Source organism: Elephas maximus, chromosome 15, assembly GCF_024166365.1.
Source record: "Elephas maximus indicus isolate mEleMax1 chromosome 15, mEleMax1 primary haplotype, whole genome shotgun sequence".
Lineage (NCBI taxonomy): Eukaryota > Metazoa > Chordata > Mammalia > Proboscidea > Elephantidae > Elephas > Elephas maximus.
This window is the reverse complement of record NC_064833.1, coordinates 18,085,559-18,104,563: the sequence shown is the minus strand read 5'-3', so window position 1 is coordinate 18,104,563 and position 19,005 is coordinate 18,085,559. Positions and strand designations below refer to the sequence as shown.

The following is a 19,005-nucleotide window of genomic DNA, read 5'->3' as shown; positions in this document are numbered from 1 at the left end:
ACACCACTCCTACTAAAGGTATTTCAGAACAGAGAAAAGGACTGAATACACCCAAACTCATTCTATGAAGCCAGCATATCCCTGATACCAAAACCAGGTATATATATAAAAAAAAAGGTATAGACACCACAAAAAAAGAAAATTACAGACCTATCTCCCTCATGAATTTAGATGCAAAAATCCTCAACAAAGTTCTGGCCAATAGAATTCAACAACATATCAAAAAAATAATTCATCATGACCAAGTGGGATTCATACCAGGTATGTAGGGATGGTTCAACATTAGAAAAACAATGTAATCCATCATATAAATAAAACAAAAAACAAGAATCACATGATTTTATCAGTTGATGCAGAAAAGGCATTTGACCAAGTTCAACACCCATTCATGATAAAAACTCTCAGCAAAATAGGAATAGAAGGGAAATTCCTCAACATAATAAAGGGCATTTATACAAAACTGACAGCCAACATCATCCTAAATGGAGACAGCCTGAAAGCATTCCCCTTGAGATCAGGAATGAGACAAGGATGCCCTTTATCACCAGTCTTATTCAACACTGTGCTGGAGGTCCTAGCCAGAGCAATTAGGGTAGATAAAGAAACAAAGGCATTCAGATTGGCAAGGAAGAAGCAAAAGTATCTCTATTTGCAGATGACATGATCTTATACACAGAAAACCCTAAGGAATCCTCAAGAAAACTACTGAAACTAACAGAAGAGTTCAGCAAAGTAAGGGGATACAAGATAAACATACAAAAATCAGTTGGATTCCTCTACACCAACAAAAAGAACATCAAAGAGGAAACCACCAAATCAATACCGTTTACAATAGCCCCCAAGAAGACACTCAGGAATAAATCTTACCAGAGATGTAAAAAACTGATACAAAGAAAACTACAAAACACTTCTGCAAGAAACCAGAAGAGACCTACATAGGTAGAAAAACATACCTTGCTCATGGACAGGAAGACTTAACATTATAAAAATGTCTATTCTACCAGAAACAGTCTATAGATTTAACGCAATTCCGATCCAAATTCCAACAACATTTTTTAATGAGATGGAAAAACAAATCACCAACTTCATATGGAAGGGCAAGAACAAACCGGGAGGCCTTACTTTACCTAATTTTAGAACCTATTATACTGCCACAGTAGTCAAAACAGTCTGGTACTGGTACAACAACAGACACATGGACCAATGGAACAGAATTGAGAATCCAGACATAAATCCATCCATTTCTGAGCACCTGATATCTGACAAGGGCCCAAAGCAGTTAAATGGAGAAGATAGTCTTTTTAACAAATGGTGCTGGCGTAACTGGATATCCATCTGCAAAAAAATGAAACAAGGTCCATACCTCACACCATGCACAAAACCGAGCTCAAAATGGATCAAAGACCTAAATAAAAAATCTAAAATGATAAAGATCATGGAAGAAAAACCAGGGACAATGTTAGGAGCCCTAATACATGGCATAAACAATGTACAAAACAGTACTAACAAGGCAGAAGAAAAACTAGATAACTGGGAGCTCCTAAAAATCAAACACCTGTGCTCATCCAAAGCCTTCACCAAAAGAATAAAAAGACTACCTACAGAGTGGGAAAAAGTTTTTAGCTATGACATTTCCGATCAGCGCCTGATCTCTAAAGTCTACATGATACCGTAAAAACTCAACTACAAAAAGACAAATAACCCAATTAAAAATGGCCAAAACATACGAACAGACACTTCACTAAAGAAGACATTTAGATAGCTAACAGGTACATGAGGAAATGCTCAGGATCATTAGCCATTAAAGAAATGCAAATCAAAACTACAGTGAGATTCCATCTCACTCCAACAAGGCTGGCATTAATCCAAAAAACACAAAATAATAAATGTTGGAGAGGTTGTGGAGAGACTAGAACACTTATATACTGCTGGTGGGAATGTAAAATGGTACAATCACTTTGGAAATCAATTTGGCGCTTCCTTAAAAAGCTAGAAATAGAACTACCATATGATCCAGCAATCCCACTCCTCGGAATATATCCTAGAGAAATAAGAGCCTTTACACGAACAGATAATATGCACACCCATTTTCACTGCAGCACTGTTTACAATAGCAAAAGATGGAAGCAACCAAAGTGCTCATCAACAGATGAATGGATAAATTATGGCATATTCACACAATGGAATACTATGCATCGATAAAGAACAGTGATGAATCTGTGAAACATTTCATAACATGGAGGAACCTGGAAGGCATTACGCTGAGTGAAATTAGTCAGTTGCACAAGGATAAATATTGTATAAGACCACTATTATAAGAACTCAAGAAATAGTTTAAACAGAGAAGAAAATATTCTTTGATGGTTACGAGACAGGGGAAATAGGGAGGGTGGGAGAGGGGTATTCACTAATTAGATAGTAGATAAGAACTACTTTAGGTGCCGGGAAAGACAACACACAATACAGGCGAGGTCAGCACAACTGGACTAAACCAAAAGCAAAGCAGTTTCCTGAATAAACTGAATGCTTCAAAGGCCACTGTAGCAGGGGTGGGGGTTTGGGGACCATGGTTTCAGGGGACACCTAAGTCAACTGGCGTAATAAAATCTATTAAGAAGACATTCTGCATCCTACTTTGGAGACAGGCGTCCGGGGTCTCAAATGCTAGCAAGTGGCCATCTAAGATGCATCAACTGGTCTCAACCCACCTGGACCATAGGAGAATGAAGAACACCAAGGACATAAGGTAATTACAAGCCCAAGAAACAGAAAGGGCCACATAAACCAGAGACTACATCAGCCTGAGACCAGAAGAACTGATGGTGCCCAGCTACAACTGATGACTGCCCTGACAGGGAACACAACAGAGAACTCCTGAGGGAGCAGGAGAGCAGTGGGATGCAGACCCCAAATCTCATAAAAAGACGAGACTTAATGGTCTGACTGAGACTAGAAGGACCCCAGTGGTCATGGCCCCCAGACCTTCTGTTGGCCCAGGACAGGAACCATTCCCAAAGCCAACTCTTCAGACATGGATTGGACTGGACAATGGGATGGGGAGGGATGCTGGTGAGGAGTGAGCTTCTTGGATCAGGTGGACACTTGAAACTATGTTGAAACTATGTTGGCATCTCCTCCCTGGTGGGGAGATGAGAGGGTAGAGGGGGTTAGAAGCTGGCGAAACAGACATGAAAAGAGAGTGGAGGGAGGGAGCGCGCTGTCTCATTATGGGGAGAGCAATTGGGAGTATACAGGTAGGCGTATATAAGTTTTTGTGTGAGAGACTGACTTGATTTGTAAACTTTCACGTAAAGCACAATAAAAATTAAAAAAAAAAAGAGGTGATGTTGTAAGGGTAAGAAAAAAAACTTTTTTTAATTATCCTTATGACATCATTTTTTTTTTTTAATTTTTATTGCGCTTTACTTGAAAGTTTACAAATCAAGTCTAAGAGACTGCATTTATTTTAATTTCAAAGGGTAGAAAAAAGCTCAAAACCCAAACCAAACTAAATCCATTGCTGCGGAGTTGATTCCAACTCATAGTGACCCTATAGAACAGACTGGAACTGCCCCATATGGTTTCCAAGAAGCAGCTGGTAGAATCGAACTGCCAACCCTTTGGTTAGCAGCCAAACTCTGAACCATTGTGCCACCAGGCCTCCAAAAAAAGGCCCAGTGAGTGAAATTTTCAGGTATGGATTTCTGATCACCACAATCGGGAACTTTCTAGTGATGAGAACAACTGACTCTCTACCAGTGTACTGTGTTGAGGAGAGGTCAGGAGTGCCTCACAGATGATCAGAGACCAGACGACTACCTGTCAGGGACGCCTCAGGGCTGATTCATGCACTTGGTGGGAGGTACATTAAATGGCCTCTGAAGTCACTTCCAGTTTTAGGATTCAGTGTTGCTTTGGAGGATTTGAAAGAGCATTTTCATTTATTAGTCTTTAAGTCACATTGGCAAAAATGACAAAGTGATAATCTTTCAAATTCTGAATGTGCAATGTGACAAAGAAATGTCTTTAGCCAGGCCTACCCCTTGGTGGGGAAGGATGTTCAGGACTCAGCATCTCATGTAAATAACTTATTTTTCTATCCCACAAAAAAGTCACATTTGGAATTTGATGAAGGAATAAAAAAATACCAGGAATTAAAGGTTCACCAGCTTGGTATCCTTCTGTGTTATTTCTGTTTCATTACACACCCAGAACTTGGACATTACGCAGGATTTCATGCTGATGTGTTCTCTAACTCCCACTGAAGTATGGGGGACCGTTTCTGGGCAGTGAGCCAGCTGGAGTTCACGGGCTCTCTGAGGGCTGAGAACTGGATTGAAAAAGTGGAGCACCAGGACGGCACTTTCCTCCCCTTGGTGGTTACTGACCCTGGGCACAGCTCCAGATTCCTACTTGGAAAATCACTGGAAGTACACCTATAGGAGTGTCCAGAGAGTGACTAAGGATGGGCACACCTTTAATTTCTCCAAACCAGGAGGTGTGGCCTGACTTGTTTTACAGAGAAGAATAACCAGCCATTTCCCATCCCTACTAGGGAAATGAAAAGAGGAATCTGGCTTACACGGTTTACATCACATTTTGCAATGGTAAGTTGCATTTATTCCCAGTTGGCCTTTTGTACCTTGTACACTGCTCCACTGTGGAGCGGATAAACTGGCCAATCAGCGCCAGGAACTGTTCAGTGTACCGGGAATGAAACTGCTTCAGCAGAGTGAGGAGTCCCAGGACAAGTGGTGGCCAATCGACAGGATCGGCAGGCTTTCGGCAGACCATTCCTGTGAGGGAACAAAATTCAACACCAAGTGAGGGGCTTGCCTCTGGCAACACTTGAATATGAGCCACTGGGATGCAGCAGAGTGCAGGAACCTGCTACTGCAATTTCAGCTGCACTGAAGCACGTTCAGGGCCCAGTTCAATATTAACTCTTGTGACACCATCACTAGCAGATGGCTACCTGGAGGAAAGGACTACTCTGACTACATTTTGAATTAGCCACAGGGATAGTGGAGGCTTCCAGTGGTCTGATGGTTAACCAATTTTTATAATCACCATTACTGTTTTTTGTTTTCATTACACAATTAACAGATACCATTGTGGAAAATATTAAAGATATACAAAAGTATAAATGAAAAAATAAAAAATCGCACATTGCTGACTTCTGCTAATTCTGCTAATGCAGTTCAGATGACGTATCTTGAACTGCTCCCATAAATGAAAACAACTAAAATGCTAAATAAAATACAAAAAGTTCCTTCCGACACAATGTTGAGCACTGTATAAGAAAAGAATCTTCACAAGACAGTGAAAGAAGGAAATGTGTAAAGAAAGTGAGTGCCATAGCCAAGCTTTTCACCAAGGGTTTCTGCCAAAATGTGGAGACTTGGAACTTTTGCCTGGATGTTGCATGGGGCACAGGAGATCAAGCTTAGAGTCTTTAGGAGGAAGCCAAACAGGACAGTCCCACACAAGTGGGACTACAAAGGTCTTTAACTTCAGTGGAAGCGTAAATAAGAAATAAATTTCAGAAGGGAACAGCAAGGTGCCTGCCTTGACCTTGGTGCTGGGTAGAAGGAAAAAACGTGCCTGAAAATTTGTAACCACAATTTAAGCCTCACGCAGACACACAGTCTGAATTCAAACGAACTGTGTGGTCAGAAAATCTTGAAATGGCGAATTTAATGAAGAGTGGGCCTGGATTGGTAATACTCCCACAAGAAAAATACAACATTAACCTGGGTCTCAAGTAATTCTCACAAAGTTCCTCAGAAAATGAGAGGTCGTACTTAAAAATCACAAGGTACCAGCAGAGAGAGAGTCAGCAGAAAAACAGCTGTATGAGATCACAAAACAACCAAGAAGTTGTGAAAAAGAAACAAATTGAACTTCTGAAAATAAAAATTATATCAATTAAAAGGTAAGTGTACAGATTAAATAGTTTATTAGACACAGCTGAAGAGAAAATTACTGAACTGGATGCTACAATTACTTGGATTATAACCTAAAGAGAAAATAAGATGGTAAATATGAGAAAAGAAGTTACAGTACATGGAACAGAGTAAGAAGGTCTAAAATGTCTAACTGGAGTTCCAGAAGGAGACAATAGGGAAATGGGGGAGAGGCAGTATTCAAAGAAATAATGGCTGAAAATTATCCAGGACTGTTGAAGAATACCCATCCTCAGATCTAGGGAACACAAGTAGGAAAAATAAAAAGAAATCCATACCTAAGCAAATCATAGTAAATCTGCAGAACATAAAGAAAAAAAGATACTTTAAAAAGCTGCCAGAAAAAAAAAAAACAACAGATCTTTTAAAAAGAGAAATGATCTAACTAACCAATGGCTAACTTCTCACAGGAGCAGGAGAAGGCTGATGCAGAATTATATCTTTGAAGTGTTGAGAAAACATAATAGCAAAAATACTTTTCCAGAACAAAGATGAACTAAAGAAATTTTCAGACAAATGAATGTGCAACACCTCTACACTGAATATTATAAGACACTGTAGAGAAAAAGTAGACAATCTAAACACTTGAAACAGGGGTGGGTTAACCAGTAAGCAAGGTACACACAGGCTTACAGTAAGCAAGGTATACATGGGCTTAATTGTGTTTACTTACTAATGTGTAGTGACCGATTTCACGTGGGTTGATATTAAACCCACTGTTTATATTTCATGAAAGGACACCATATTGCAGAGGTACAATGACATATTTTATTAGCACGCATTTAACTAAAAAAAAAAAAAATCTCATATCTGACATAGTATTGTATATAAGCAGCTATTTGATTCAATATTAATTTATTGTTACTGTTACTTATTGCAAAGAATAAATATACAGTACCTAGGTTTTTGTTGTATTGAAGTTTTGGCAACTGGGCGATCAAAAATAGAAAGTTGACAATTGGGAAATAAGGTAAGCGCTTTGTTGTTATATATATCTGGGAAGAGAAAAGTCAGAAAAATAGATGGTTTCTTCAAACTGCACAATACCATGGAATGCATTTTCAACTGTAAAGCTTCAGTTTCATTCCAATTTGCTCTTCAGACAGGCTACCTAAAACTATGATGGTTCCATTAATTTGCTGCCTTCAGATTTTTATTTAACACCAAACCTAAACCAAACCTGTTACTGTCAATTTTGACTCACAGTGACCCTACAGGACAGAGCAGAACTGCCCTATAGGGTTTCCAAGGCTGTAATCTTTATGAAAGCAGACTGTCACATTTTTCTCCTATGGAGTAGCTGGTGGGTTCGAACCATCAACCTTTCAGTTAGCAGCCGACAGCTTAACCACTGCACCACCAGGGCTCCTATTTAACACCACTGACCCCCAAACATGAATACCTATATAACGATTAGCCCTTTTGGGAAGGGAATACATTTTGCTTAGCTATTCCAAAAAACCAAACCAAACCCACTGTTGTTGAGTCGATTCTGACTCATAGCAACCTTGTAGGACAGAGCAGATCTGCCCCACAGGGTTTCCAAGGCTGTAGTTCTGTATGGGAGGAGATCGCCATGTTTTTTTTCCCACGGAGCTGCTGGTGGGTCTGAACCACCAACCGGGCACTTCAACCATTGTGCCACCAGGGCCCCATGATTCCCATTAATGTCATTAATAAAGGGAAGGGGAAAAAAGGGTGATGGGCAACATAAAGAGACAGCAAACTAAACTGCATTCAAGGCCAAGCTGGAGGGATGATAGAGGGGGAGCGGAAAGGAGGGAGAGACAGACAGACAAGGACAAGACCCGTGTAGCGGGGCAGAGAAGTACATAAGCAGAAAATAAGCAAGTATCTCATGTGTCATTTGCTTTCCCTGGCAATGTCACAGAGCGGTCTCCTTCCCTGTCAATATGGCAGAAAGACCAAGTCAGGCACATACGGCCATTTCTACCCTCCCAGCTCGTCCTTGATTCCATGGGAGGTGGGAGTCCACAATGGCTGGAGGCACAGACTACTGGCCCCATCACTTACCAGTGTGGAGCTCTGGGCAAGTTTCTAACCTCTCTGTGCCTTAGGTCCTTCAGATTTCATAGTGTTGTTGTGAGACTGGGATGAGCCATGTTCCAGGTTTAGCATGGTGTTTGGCATCCAGTAAGAACTCAAAAAACACTAGCTGCTATTCAAGTTCATAATCTTTTATCCAAAACCCATGGGATCACATAGGCTCCAGAATTTGAAATTTTATCGATTTTAGAAAGGTATTATAGAGCCTCCGGTAACAGCCTACGATCAATATTTCTGCATCAAAGCATATGATTATTCACACTGAGGGGGATACATAAGGAGTGTAAATAGCTTTATGTCAGTTTAGGATGGGTTTTGACACCAAATGAGATCTGCCACCAACTTAGGAAAAAAACATTCAGTTCTCAGAGGGTTTTGGAGATCAGAATTGTGGAAAAGAACCTGTAGCCTCGTGTTACGATTGTGATTAGAGTCAGCCATGGAGGGAAGTATTTTTGTGCAACAAGGATCAATGCTACCTGTTATGTGAAGTTCAAACATCAAACCCTGGACAAACCCGAACTAATCTCTGACATCGACACGAAGTCTTTCAGTTTTTAACAAGCTTTGATGAGCACTTCGTTCCCCACAGTCCTGAGCCAGGGGTGACAGGTGTGATCATCCTCATAGTATACACTGGGAACTGGAGCTCAGAGAGGGCAGGTGACCTGATAAGGTGGAGGCTCTGGGATCTGAGCCCAGCCCACTGAGCTGCTACCTGGGCCCAGCTGCTCTATACTGTCTCCCACCACTACGTGTTTTCATCACCAACCTTATTCAGTGGATTGTGAATACCAGCGGCCTCCAGATAGGCTGTGATCTCATATAAGAGTGTGTTATCTTCTTTGGGGTAAGGAAGTGAAGGGTCCTGATAGTGGGCCTCAATATCTGCTAGGAGAGCCCTAAATGAAGGAGAAAAAAAGAAAAACCAAAATAGTAAGAAACATTAGACATCAATTTATACAAGTTCCTACAAGCCAGTGATGTTATCTTTTGAGGCTTCAGTTTATCTGTAAAATGAGAACCTGTTCCAACTCTCAATTTCCATGCCTGTGACTGGTTCTAAGTGGAAAATCTGACCTAGAGTTCCTTTATCTTTCAGACCCATTGTTGTCGAGTTGATTCTGTCTCATAGCAACCTTATAGTACAGAGCAGAACTGCCCCATAGGCATTCCAAGGCTGTAATCTTTACAGAAGCAGACTGCCACATCTTTCCAACTGCAGACCTTTTGGTTAGCAGCCAAGTGCTTAACCACTGCGCCACCAGCGCTCCTCATCCAAATTTTTACGAATTGACTGACCTATTTTCAATACCTAGTTTGTGAAAAGCACCGCTTTAGTAACCACGAAGCATGGATTGTTTACCTTTGAATATAAGGCTCAAAATGAGAGCAAGGTGCTGGTGAGGTGCAGGACGTGACTGCACTCCAGTGCACGCGTGCCTACACCCCTCCTGGTGATTACCACACTTTAACCACCTTCTGGATAATTAGTGACTCAGTTCTGTAGAAAGCCCATTTGGATTTTGGTGATAATTGCTTTTGCAATATGGGTAAGTACTTAGCACAATGTCTGGTATGTACTATATGATCGATATCTTAGCTGAATTAAAAAAAAAAAAATGAGACCAAAGGACAACGTGACAATACTGAGAAAAGAGGCTTTTGAAGATGGATTTTGATTCTCCACAGGAAGGAAGCCTATGAAATCTGAGAGACTTCTTATGCAAAAAGAATTTAAAAGAGTTGGTACTGAAGAAACTGGAGAGCCAGTTGATGTTGAAAGATCCAGGCCCACAGATGGCGGTTTCAAACCCTGGTACTTACTTATTGAGATTCTCCAGAGCAGCTGCCAGATGTCTGGAGTCAAACCGACAGGAGAAATTTAACTCATTTGCAATCTGCTGTCTCAGGATCTGCATCTGTCCCACCTGTGAACCAGAACCAGTGAGGAGAACTAGGACACATTGGCATCTCAAAGTGACAGTAAGAAGGCAGACTCCCAGGTGACACATTTTCATGGGAAGGATCACAACGTCCTACAGAAAAAGTTAAGGATTTCCTGGACTCCTCCATGGGTCATTAAGGCCAGACACTTGGCCCTTAGAAGGCACAAGAGACCTTTCAAGAAAAGTATGGATAGACTTCTGTACGCCAAGTTCACATAACCCCCAAAGTCTAGTATTTTACAAAGTGATCCACTACTGCTCATTCATTCAGGCATTTTGAAGCTGTATTTTCCATCTTTTGGATTAAGGTTTAGCAGCTACTAAGAGAAGCCCTACTTCTTTGTATTTGTCCTATGTTGACCATTCTCAAGTCCAAGGATGCCATTCCATTCTCGTATTCTAAAATTCAGTGGAAATAAATCTTGGGATTATAGATTATGCACTAATCCAGATTATATAATAATCTACATAAACTCTAACAAGAATGCACCTATAACAATAACGACTCCCTTGATGTAGGGATTCTTTAGCCATTTTTTAATGCTCTGAACCCCTCGGAGAGTCTGGTGAAGCCTATGGGCCCTGTCTCAGAGTAGTGCTTCTAAATGTATACAATAAAACACACAGGATAACAATGGAAGCCAATTATAACAAATATAATTATTAAACTACTAAAAAACAAATTTGAGCTATATTAACATGGCAGGTCTAATAACTCCTGTAATTTCAAAGTAGTGATGAGAGTAAACACTATTTGGACAGTTCAACAATTGCTGAGTGGGACGAAGTTATCTTTGGGTCAGGCTGAGATGGAGTACAGCCTGCTCCCCAAAGCTTCCTTCCATCATAAGTCAATAATATACTCTAAGTTTCTGTGCCAGCTCCCTTTTTTTCCCTACTCTGAGAAAGGTATCCTATGAAATTGGCTGTTTTACAATGCCAGGAACGAGAAGGTGTAAATGAACACAGTTCCTCTGAGTTGTTGTTGGAGGCAAGGTTAAGAAAAAGAAAGTGGCCTTCTCTAAGAGTAAAGAAAAGCTATTATTTAGATAAACAGAGCGTACACCAATTAAAAACTGTTAAATGTAGATAGGAAACTTAAGGGGCAGTGAGTTTATGCTAATAGGGGAGGAACAACTCAGAAAGAGAGGATGAGACTGATTGCATGACTTGAAGAATGTAATTAATGTCACTGAATTGTACCTGTATAAACTGTTGAGTTGGTGTATGTTTTGCTGTGTATCTTAACAATAATAAAGTGTCAAACGATCTTGAATGTACTACTTTCGACCACTATTCTTACTAGACTATTATTCTACTTATGCATAAAAAATAAAAGTCAATCCAAAAAGGCTACTTATAAATAAGAAAGCTTGTATTTATAGAAAAATATATTATTTAAAAATTACAATAGGGCAAGGTCTAGAAAATAGCAGGTCCTTTCAGCCTCCTCCACACTGCTCCTCACATCTTGTATCTGGCCCCAGTAATTTCCTGCTTAATTCTAGGAACTCTATGTCTAGGTCATTCTATGTCAAGGATTCCCCTGAAAATATCAGTCTAGAAATGGAAATAAAGTCAGTTTCATACAACTTGCTCTTATTTAATGCACCCTGAACCTTAGTGGTCACAATTTTCTTTTTGTGCTCACTGACTACACTCCACTAATAAGCTACTGGAGAGGTCAAGGAGCCTGATGACAAACAACTCATTTTACCTAGACATTTGTCTATTTAAAGATATTTGGCATATCACACTTTCTCCATGATTTCTCTAGAGTTGTACTGCCTAATACGGTAGCCACCAGCCTCGTGTAGCTGGATAAATTTAAATTAGTTAAAATGAAGTAAAATTAAAAATTCCGTTCTTCAGTTGCATTAGCCAAATTTCAAGGGCTTAGTAGCAGCATGTAGTAGTGGCAACTGTTCAGAACAGCAAAGAATGTTTCCACTGTCGAGAGAGTTCTTTTGGCCAGTGCTGCTCCAGATCAACACTGACTGAGTGATGGCAAGTTCCTTCATTCAAAACTAAAAGGCAAATGGGTCCTTGGGGCTTTTACGTAAAGATCAACGGTTCAGGCACAACCGCTTGGCTACTACTGCATTACCATCAATTGTCTTTAACTAATAACCACCTGCAGAAGCTGCTGGACCCACCCAGCAACCAAGAAGAAGCCTGCAAGCCTCTCCAAAGAATCACTGGCCTCCCTAGGCCCCTACAGAAATGAGACCTGGCAGTCTGTCCAACCGCAGGTAATTTTTGACTCCTTCTAAAAGGTTTCCTAGCAATTAGAAAATCGTTCGAATAAACTTGCATATCTAAAAATCAAGAGGTTACGGGAATGTCAAACCTATATAACAAGAGGACACTTAGCAGAGCCAAAGTTTCCTTGGATTACTTATTCATGTGCTTAGCATTCAAGAAACACTGTCACTGAAATGATGGAAAATATATTGCACATTCGGGTGAGACACCAATGAATACTATCTTAACAAGTAACATTTAAGTGGGAACAAACGAATGGAACTTATCCAAATTCCCACAGCGTTTTAGACTTTTTTTATGTATGTCAAACTTTTAACCACAAATCACAGTTCTCTACTGGAAAATCTACCCCTAGATTTAAGTAGGCTTTCTGAGGATACAGATAGTGTTTCATTTAGCTCTAGTTGACAATGCTTTGTACATAATGGGTGCTCAGCAAAAGGTTGTTGACTATCTTGATCACCAGATGAGAGAAGGGCACACAGGAGATCACAGTGTAAAGGCAGAAAGGTTGATGATCAGATTCTAAAATAAACTGGATTTCCACCCAGCAAATTAATCTCATTTCTCTATCTTACTCATTTCCAAAGACACTATATTCTGCTCCCAATGTAAAGATAATTTATGACCCAAATAACCTGGCTTTCTAACACCTAGGCAAACATATGAGGGGAAAGAGATAGTATGTCCTATTCTAACAGCTACTTAAGAGCAGATGAGATCTGTAAACTGATGTTGTTGTTAGGTGCCACTGAGTCAGGTCCAACTCATAGCGACCCTGTGTACAACAGAACGAAACACTGCCTGGTCCTGTGGCATCTTCACAATCATTGTTATGCTTGAGCCCATTGCTGGCAGCCACTGTGTCAATTCATCTCATTGAAGGTCTTCCTCTTTTTCGCTGACCCTCTACTTCATCAAGCATGATGTCCTTCTCCAGGCACTGGTCCCTCCTGACAACACGTCCAGAGTATGTGATATGTACTTGCCTGCTTCCAAGGAGCATTCCAAGACAGATTTGTTGGTTCTTCTGGCAGTCCACGGTATCTTCAATATTCCTTGCCAACACCATAATTCGAAGGCATCAATTCTTTTTCGGTCTTCCTTATTCACTGTTCAGCTTTCGCAAGCATATGAGGTGACTGAAAATACTATGGCTTGGGTTAGGCTCACCTTAGTCCTCAAAGTGAAAGCTTTGCTTTTTAACACTTTAAGGAGGTCTTTTGCAGCAATTTGTCCAATGCAATGTGTCCTTTGATTTCTTGACTGCTGCTTCCATGGGCATTGACTGTGGATCCACGTAAAATGAAGTCCCTGACAACTTCAGTATTTTCTCCACTTATCCACTTACCAGCTAGTAAACTGATAAGAAATTCAATGAGCTTGTTAGGTAAGAATGGAATATTACTGACAGAGGAAAATTTTCACTGGCTTGCATGGAAGCACCTCTTGCAAAAATGCATTTCAAAACAGTTTTTTGCATAAAAAGAAAACAACAGACCAATGAAAAGCAAAGGCCATAGTCAAGAATAGCCCCAGAAAGGAAGATAAAGAAAAAAATAAATTTAGAAATGATGATAAACTGAAGTATTATATTTTCATTTTAATAACCAAAAAGGAAGTGTAGCTTTCTTTGGGCATCAAAGTTACAATAATAATTTAGAAAATACAGTACTGATTATCGCAGTCAACAGTTGGTTCCCTCTCCCCCACATCATACCTTCATTATAGCCTCGAGATAAGCTGTCCAAATCTTCTGTGTTTTGGCAATGGCGGAAAAGTAAATTTTATTCGAATTTGCTGGAAGGTTAAAATATAATTTTCTACTTAGTAAATTTAGAAAGGCTGTGGTGCTATCTTTATCTCAGAGTAGTTTCAGGACACTTACCTACAATACTTTTCAGGGGGCTGACAGCATTCATGAGGGTTTTTAAAGTATCCTGAACAGTTCTGTCTCTCAGGATAATTTTCTGAAACATACTGAGGAAATTCTAAAAACAAGAAGGCATGATCAAAGAACAAACACCATGTGCAGAATGAATAAATACTCCAGTTAATTAAAATGCTACAAAGAACAGAGACTGTGCCTAAGTCATGCCAGGCCTATAAACAGGATGACAGAGGAAAGCAGTAACTTTGGGTTCTTATTAGAAACACCCCCTGTAAAAAGAGTTACTGGTTTCAAAGACAAAAGGTACTTCCCAAGTTGAAACCCACAAAAGCAAATTACTCATAAAAGTTCTACATTGGCCAAAAACATTCTAGTTTTTTTTAGTTCTTATCTATCTATCCTGATGTTAATATAAGCAAGCATGAAAGAAAAGTTAAAGGAGCTTAAGCTGTCTCGCAAGACCTATTCCCATCTTTTCCAGGGTAGCAGAATGTAAAAGCCTCACCTGTAACTCTTTTACAATCATAAAGCACAGAAGCCTGTCTAACCCATTCAGACCAAAAGTCCCCAAGGTGGTCTGGATTTCTGAGAAGAGGCGGCTGCTGGTCACTTCTTGATGAGTTTTCATATCATACCAAGTATTCAGCTGGTCAATGTGACATGTCATTCTAAAACAAAATAAGTGAAAAACTCAAAAGCAATTCAGAATTCATCCTAAAGAGATGTGGGACTCATCAGGAATTGGGGCATCAAATATGAATTATAACAGTCACGTGATTTGTGTTTTCTAACTTCTGTATCTGCATCAAATATATCTTCACGGTGACTGCCCAATGGGCCAGTAAATTAAAGTCCGGTTAAATCATTTTCCTATCCTAATCTATGGTTTGAGTGACATATTTCCCCTGAGTTGAACTGTTGTTTTGAGCCACAATGACAGGACAAGGTTAGGCTTGGTTGTCAAACTGAAGAGTTTAGAGTCCAGTTGTGTCGTCATGTGGTCGTTTTTTTAGTTTCCAGAGACAAACCAGTCTGTGGACATTGCCATTTTGGTAAAGAAAGGGACCTGGAATCCTCACTGTGAAAACATATGATATGATAGAAACTCAACTATGCACGCACAGCTGGGGAGTAGAAATCATTTTTTCCTGGGTCAACCCACCAGCTGTTCCACTTAGTGGGCACGTGCCCAGAAGTGAACATGAGGCAGAAGACATGAACCTGCCCTTTCCTCAGATGGTCTTAGTACCAACTGCTTCACCTGAGGTTCAACTGAACAGCAAGGAGGAAAACCGTGCTCCACTGTACTAACTGAGAGAGGCAGCATGTTAGTCCCCAGCATGGTGTCCACCTACAATGTTCTCAAGGGCAGTTCTGATTATGTGAGTTTTTTGCCCAGCTCTTGTTGACTCTAGAACACTTGGGGCCCAAATGTAAACTGGGATTCACTATATGTCAGAGCCATGCAGTCTGTCTTTGAACAGTGCAGCGCGTATGAGCTGGGCTTGGAGTCAGAGGGCTCGTGTACTGTAGGTCCACCACTTATTAACTCTGTGGTTTCGGGCAAGTGACTTAGCTTTTCTGTGCTCCAGTTATTTCATCTTTAAAATGGGAATAATAACAATGCCTGACAGATGAGACTGCTGTAACGAGGAAATGAATGTATGTGTATAATATGCTGAGACCAGTGCACAGCATAAGTGCTAAATAAATGTTAGTTCTTACTATCAAAAGTGCTTGTGTGTTGGGCTAAGAAACAAGGAGGTAATCTTAAATGGTCAGGATAAAACCCAAACCAAACTCAACTGCCATCAAGTTGACCCTGACTCATAGTAGCCAAATAGAGTAGAACTGTCCCACAGGGTTTCCAAGGCTGTAAATCTTTATGGAAGCAGACTGCCACATCTTTCTCCCATTGAGTGGCTGGTGGGTTCGAACCACCGACCTCTCGGTTAGCAGCCAAGTGCTTTAAGCACTATGCCACCAAGGCTCCTTTATGAGCTGACAAATGCAAGATCCAGTGACCAGTTTGGGGTAATGTGCCAGTTACACAAGGTACAGCTGAGCAATTTGTGACAAAAAGCCTTAATGTACTGGGGAGTCCATAGGGCCATGTGAGAAGAACATCAGAAGGCAAGAGCAGCAAAGACTAAAGAGTGGCCAAAGAGACCTTAAGCTTGTTTCAATCTATGTTTTGTTGGACAGGGGCCTCTTTAGTCACACTGGGGAAAAGACACAGCCTCAAAAAGAGTACATTGTAATAAACCCATTACCAGGGATTCAACTGTGGCAGAAGCAAGGGTGTGATCTGAGATACACAAAACATGTTTGGAGACTTTGACTGTCCATGTCAGCAAGGTCACTGGAATTCAGAAACACCTACTTTGGGTCTGTGATCCGCAAGATTTCTCTACAGAGTCGACCAATAAATGTTACGGACTCGTCCACAGGGGTAAACTTTGGTATTGGAATATGAGTGGATTGGTACATACTTTGCCAGTCTTGAATCTAGAAAACAAAACCACAAATATTCAGTACATCTTTGATAAAGTAACTTAGTTATCCTTTTTCCACATACTCTGACAAAGATAATATTGCATGAAGAGTGATAATAAAAGGTCCTTGATATTGAAGAAGAAAATTTTAAAAATGTTTTAGCAGCCTCACAAAATGTCATATATGACATTTATAAAAAAAAAAATTGTGAAAAAGTGAAGTGACTGAGGAGAAGTGTGAAGAGGAAACTCAGGAACTTCTGGCTTTTTGTCTTATGAGATGACATGTATCAGTGTAATCTAAAAGTTCAGAATATCCTAAGGCTGGAAGATAATCTTTCTGAAATGTCACCTGAATCATATCAATTCCTACTTAAAAACCTGCAGAGTGGCTCCTTGTTAGCTACTGATGAAAATCAAACTTTTTAGCTCTGCCATTTAAGAATTTTGATGCTAACTGGCCATGTCAATTTCCTTTTGCGTGACTATTTTCTGTTCTGCCCAGTAGAGCTCGGCAGCCTCCAACAAAGCCTTGCGTTTTACTACCATGCTTCTGATCCTGCCATCTCTATTTCATCATCTCCCCAACACTGACCCACCAAGGTCCAGTTTGAGCACTATCTCCTATATGAAGCTTCCCCTATATGAAGAAATCCGGAGTCTTCTGAACTCTTGACCGCTTCGATTACAACAGTCACAACAGCTTTGTTTTGTAGCCATCTGAGTACAGTATATTTGCTTTCTCCTTAAGGAGCTTTGGTGGTGTAGTGGCTAAGTGCTGGCTGCTAACTGAAAGGTCCGTGGTTCTAATCCACCCAGCAAAAACACCCTGGTGATTTGCTTTGTAAAGATTACAGCACAGGAAATCCTACGGAACAGTTTTACCCTGCCACATAGGGTCACTATGAGTCAGAATCGACTCGATGGCAACAAGGACAGCTCCCCAAGGCCTGGTGCCACGTCAGTTTTTCTGAATTCCCCACATGCCTGAAGGAACTCCCAAGGTATTCATGACTATCTACAGCTTCCTGACTTTCAGTAATTACTTTTTGGTATTTCTGAGGTTTGGGGTTGTATTTTAAATGTCAAAAAGAACAAATACAGTCAGGGATTTAAAAAAAGATTTAGATACCTTTGTTCTTAAGAAGTTATTACACTCTTGTTCCACATTGTAATTTATAATACGAGATACTTCTTCCTGCCAGATCTTCAGACCATAAATGTTGACATAGTCCTGGATGTATTCAAAAGAACGATGGAATCCATCCATGGTAGCCCCCAACTCTTTCAGCTTGGGCATCAATTCACTTGGCTGTGCAAAAACGGAAAAGTAATTCTATTACATTGGAGTAGGCTGTCAACCATTAATACTTACATGATACACCCAATAAGAGATCAGAGTCATCATTTTGGAAATACTCATATTTAATCTCAAAACTGATGTAAGACATTCAGCAACAAACAGATTTCAATAATTTGGTAAGAAAACCTCAAAAGAATGTAAAAAATGGTGTGGATTATTTCCCTCATACCAATTGATGAATATATCTAATCTGAAAACATGATATTTCAAATTGGATTTATTGAGGTGAAAAGTACCCCACATATAAATTTCAGGCCTCATTTTTCTTTGCTGAGAAAAATGACCATATTCCATAACAGATATAGCAAAGTAAAAAATTACAGCCTTTAAAGTTCCTATATGCCTTAGGGTTATGAAATTCTTTTAACTATAAAAGGAACTCTGAATGAGAAACATTAGTTAAATGTTAAATTCTTAAACTTGTGGATCAGCAGGTGAAGGAAAGAAGCAGGGGTTTCAAAAAGGATTTTCTCATAATGCGAATAGATTATAATAGAAGATCAAAAAGCACTCCAGTTGCTTGTATTGAAAATCATATACATTAGATATATATCTGACAAGAAGAAAGGCCTGACTCATAAGCGGTTCAAAATGGTGTTCTAGTCCATTTTGCAAGCTGAGTGGGGAGAAAGGATAGCGCCATTGCGGTCATTTGGTACCTTGGCTCGAGGGTTGAAGATCAGTCCCCTATGAAGGGCAAAAGCAACACGTTTAACGAGCTCCTTCCTTATTCCATCTTCCAGCAACTGCTTTGGATCTACCTACATGCAAACCAAAAAGTAGTAAATGGCAGTTAGGGAAAGCTCCATCTTAAATAAACCCAGAGGAAAAATGGTCCCCAGAATCCACAGTGGAACTTTCCCAGCTCACCTCTAAATGATTTGGATTGTTTTCCTTCCCTGCCCCTTTGACCCTGGGCAACTTGGATGGAATTATTAAACCTCTAGCCTTCTTAGGACTTGGTTTGACTCACTAAAATTCAGGATGCTCGTGTTAAAACAGAACTTTT

The 19,005-nt window shown here is 40.2% G+C and overlaps 1 protein-coding gene across 1 annotated transcript in view; it reads right to left on the bottom strand.

Annotated features, from left to right (window-relative positions):
* The window catches only part of WASHC5 (WASH complex subunit 5), a 66,765-nt gene that overhangs the window by 9,451 nt on the left and 38,309 nt on the right, over nt 1-19,005 (bottom strand). Inside the window, exons 18-27 of the mRNA XM_049854336.1 lie at nt 18,656-18,757; nt 17,766-17,945; nt 16,522-16,646; nt 14,644-14,806; nt 14,136-14,238; nt 13,968-14,047; nt 9,861-9,964; nt 8,806-8,935; nt 6,865-6,961; nt 4,643-4,796 (exon numbers count right to left, since the gene is read on the bottom strand). Coding sequence (XP_049710293.1) covers nt 4,643-4,796; nt 6,865-6,961; nt 8,806-8,935; nt 9,861-9,964; nt 13,968-14,047; nt 14,136-14,238; nt 14,644-14,806; nt 16,522-16,646; nt 17,766-17,945; nt 18,656-18,757 — 1,238 coding nt within the window. The remainder of the gene's footprint in view (nt 1-4,642; nt 4,797-6,864; nt 6,962-8,805; nt 8,936-9,860; nt 9,965-13,967; nt 14,048-14,135; nt 14,239-14,643; nt 14,807-16,521; nt 16,647-17,765; nt 17,946-18,655; nt 18,758-19,005) is intronic.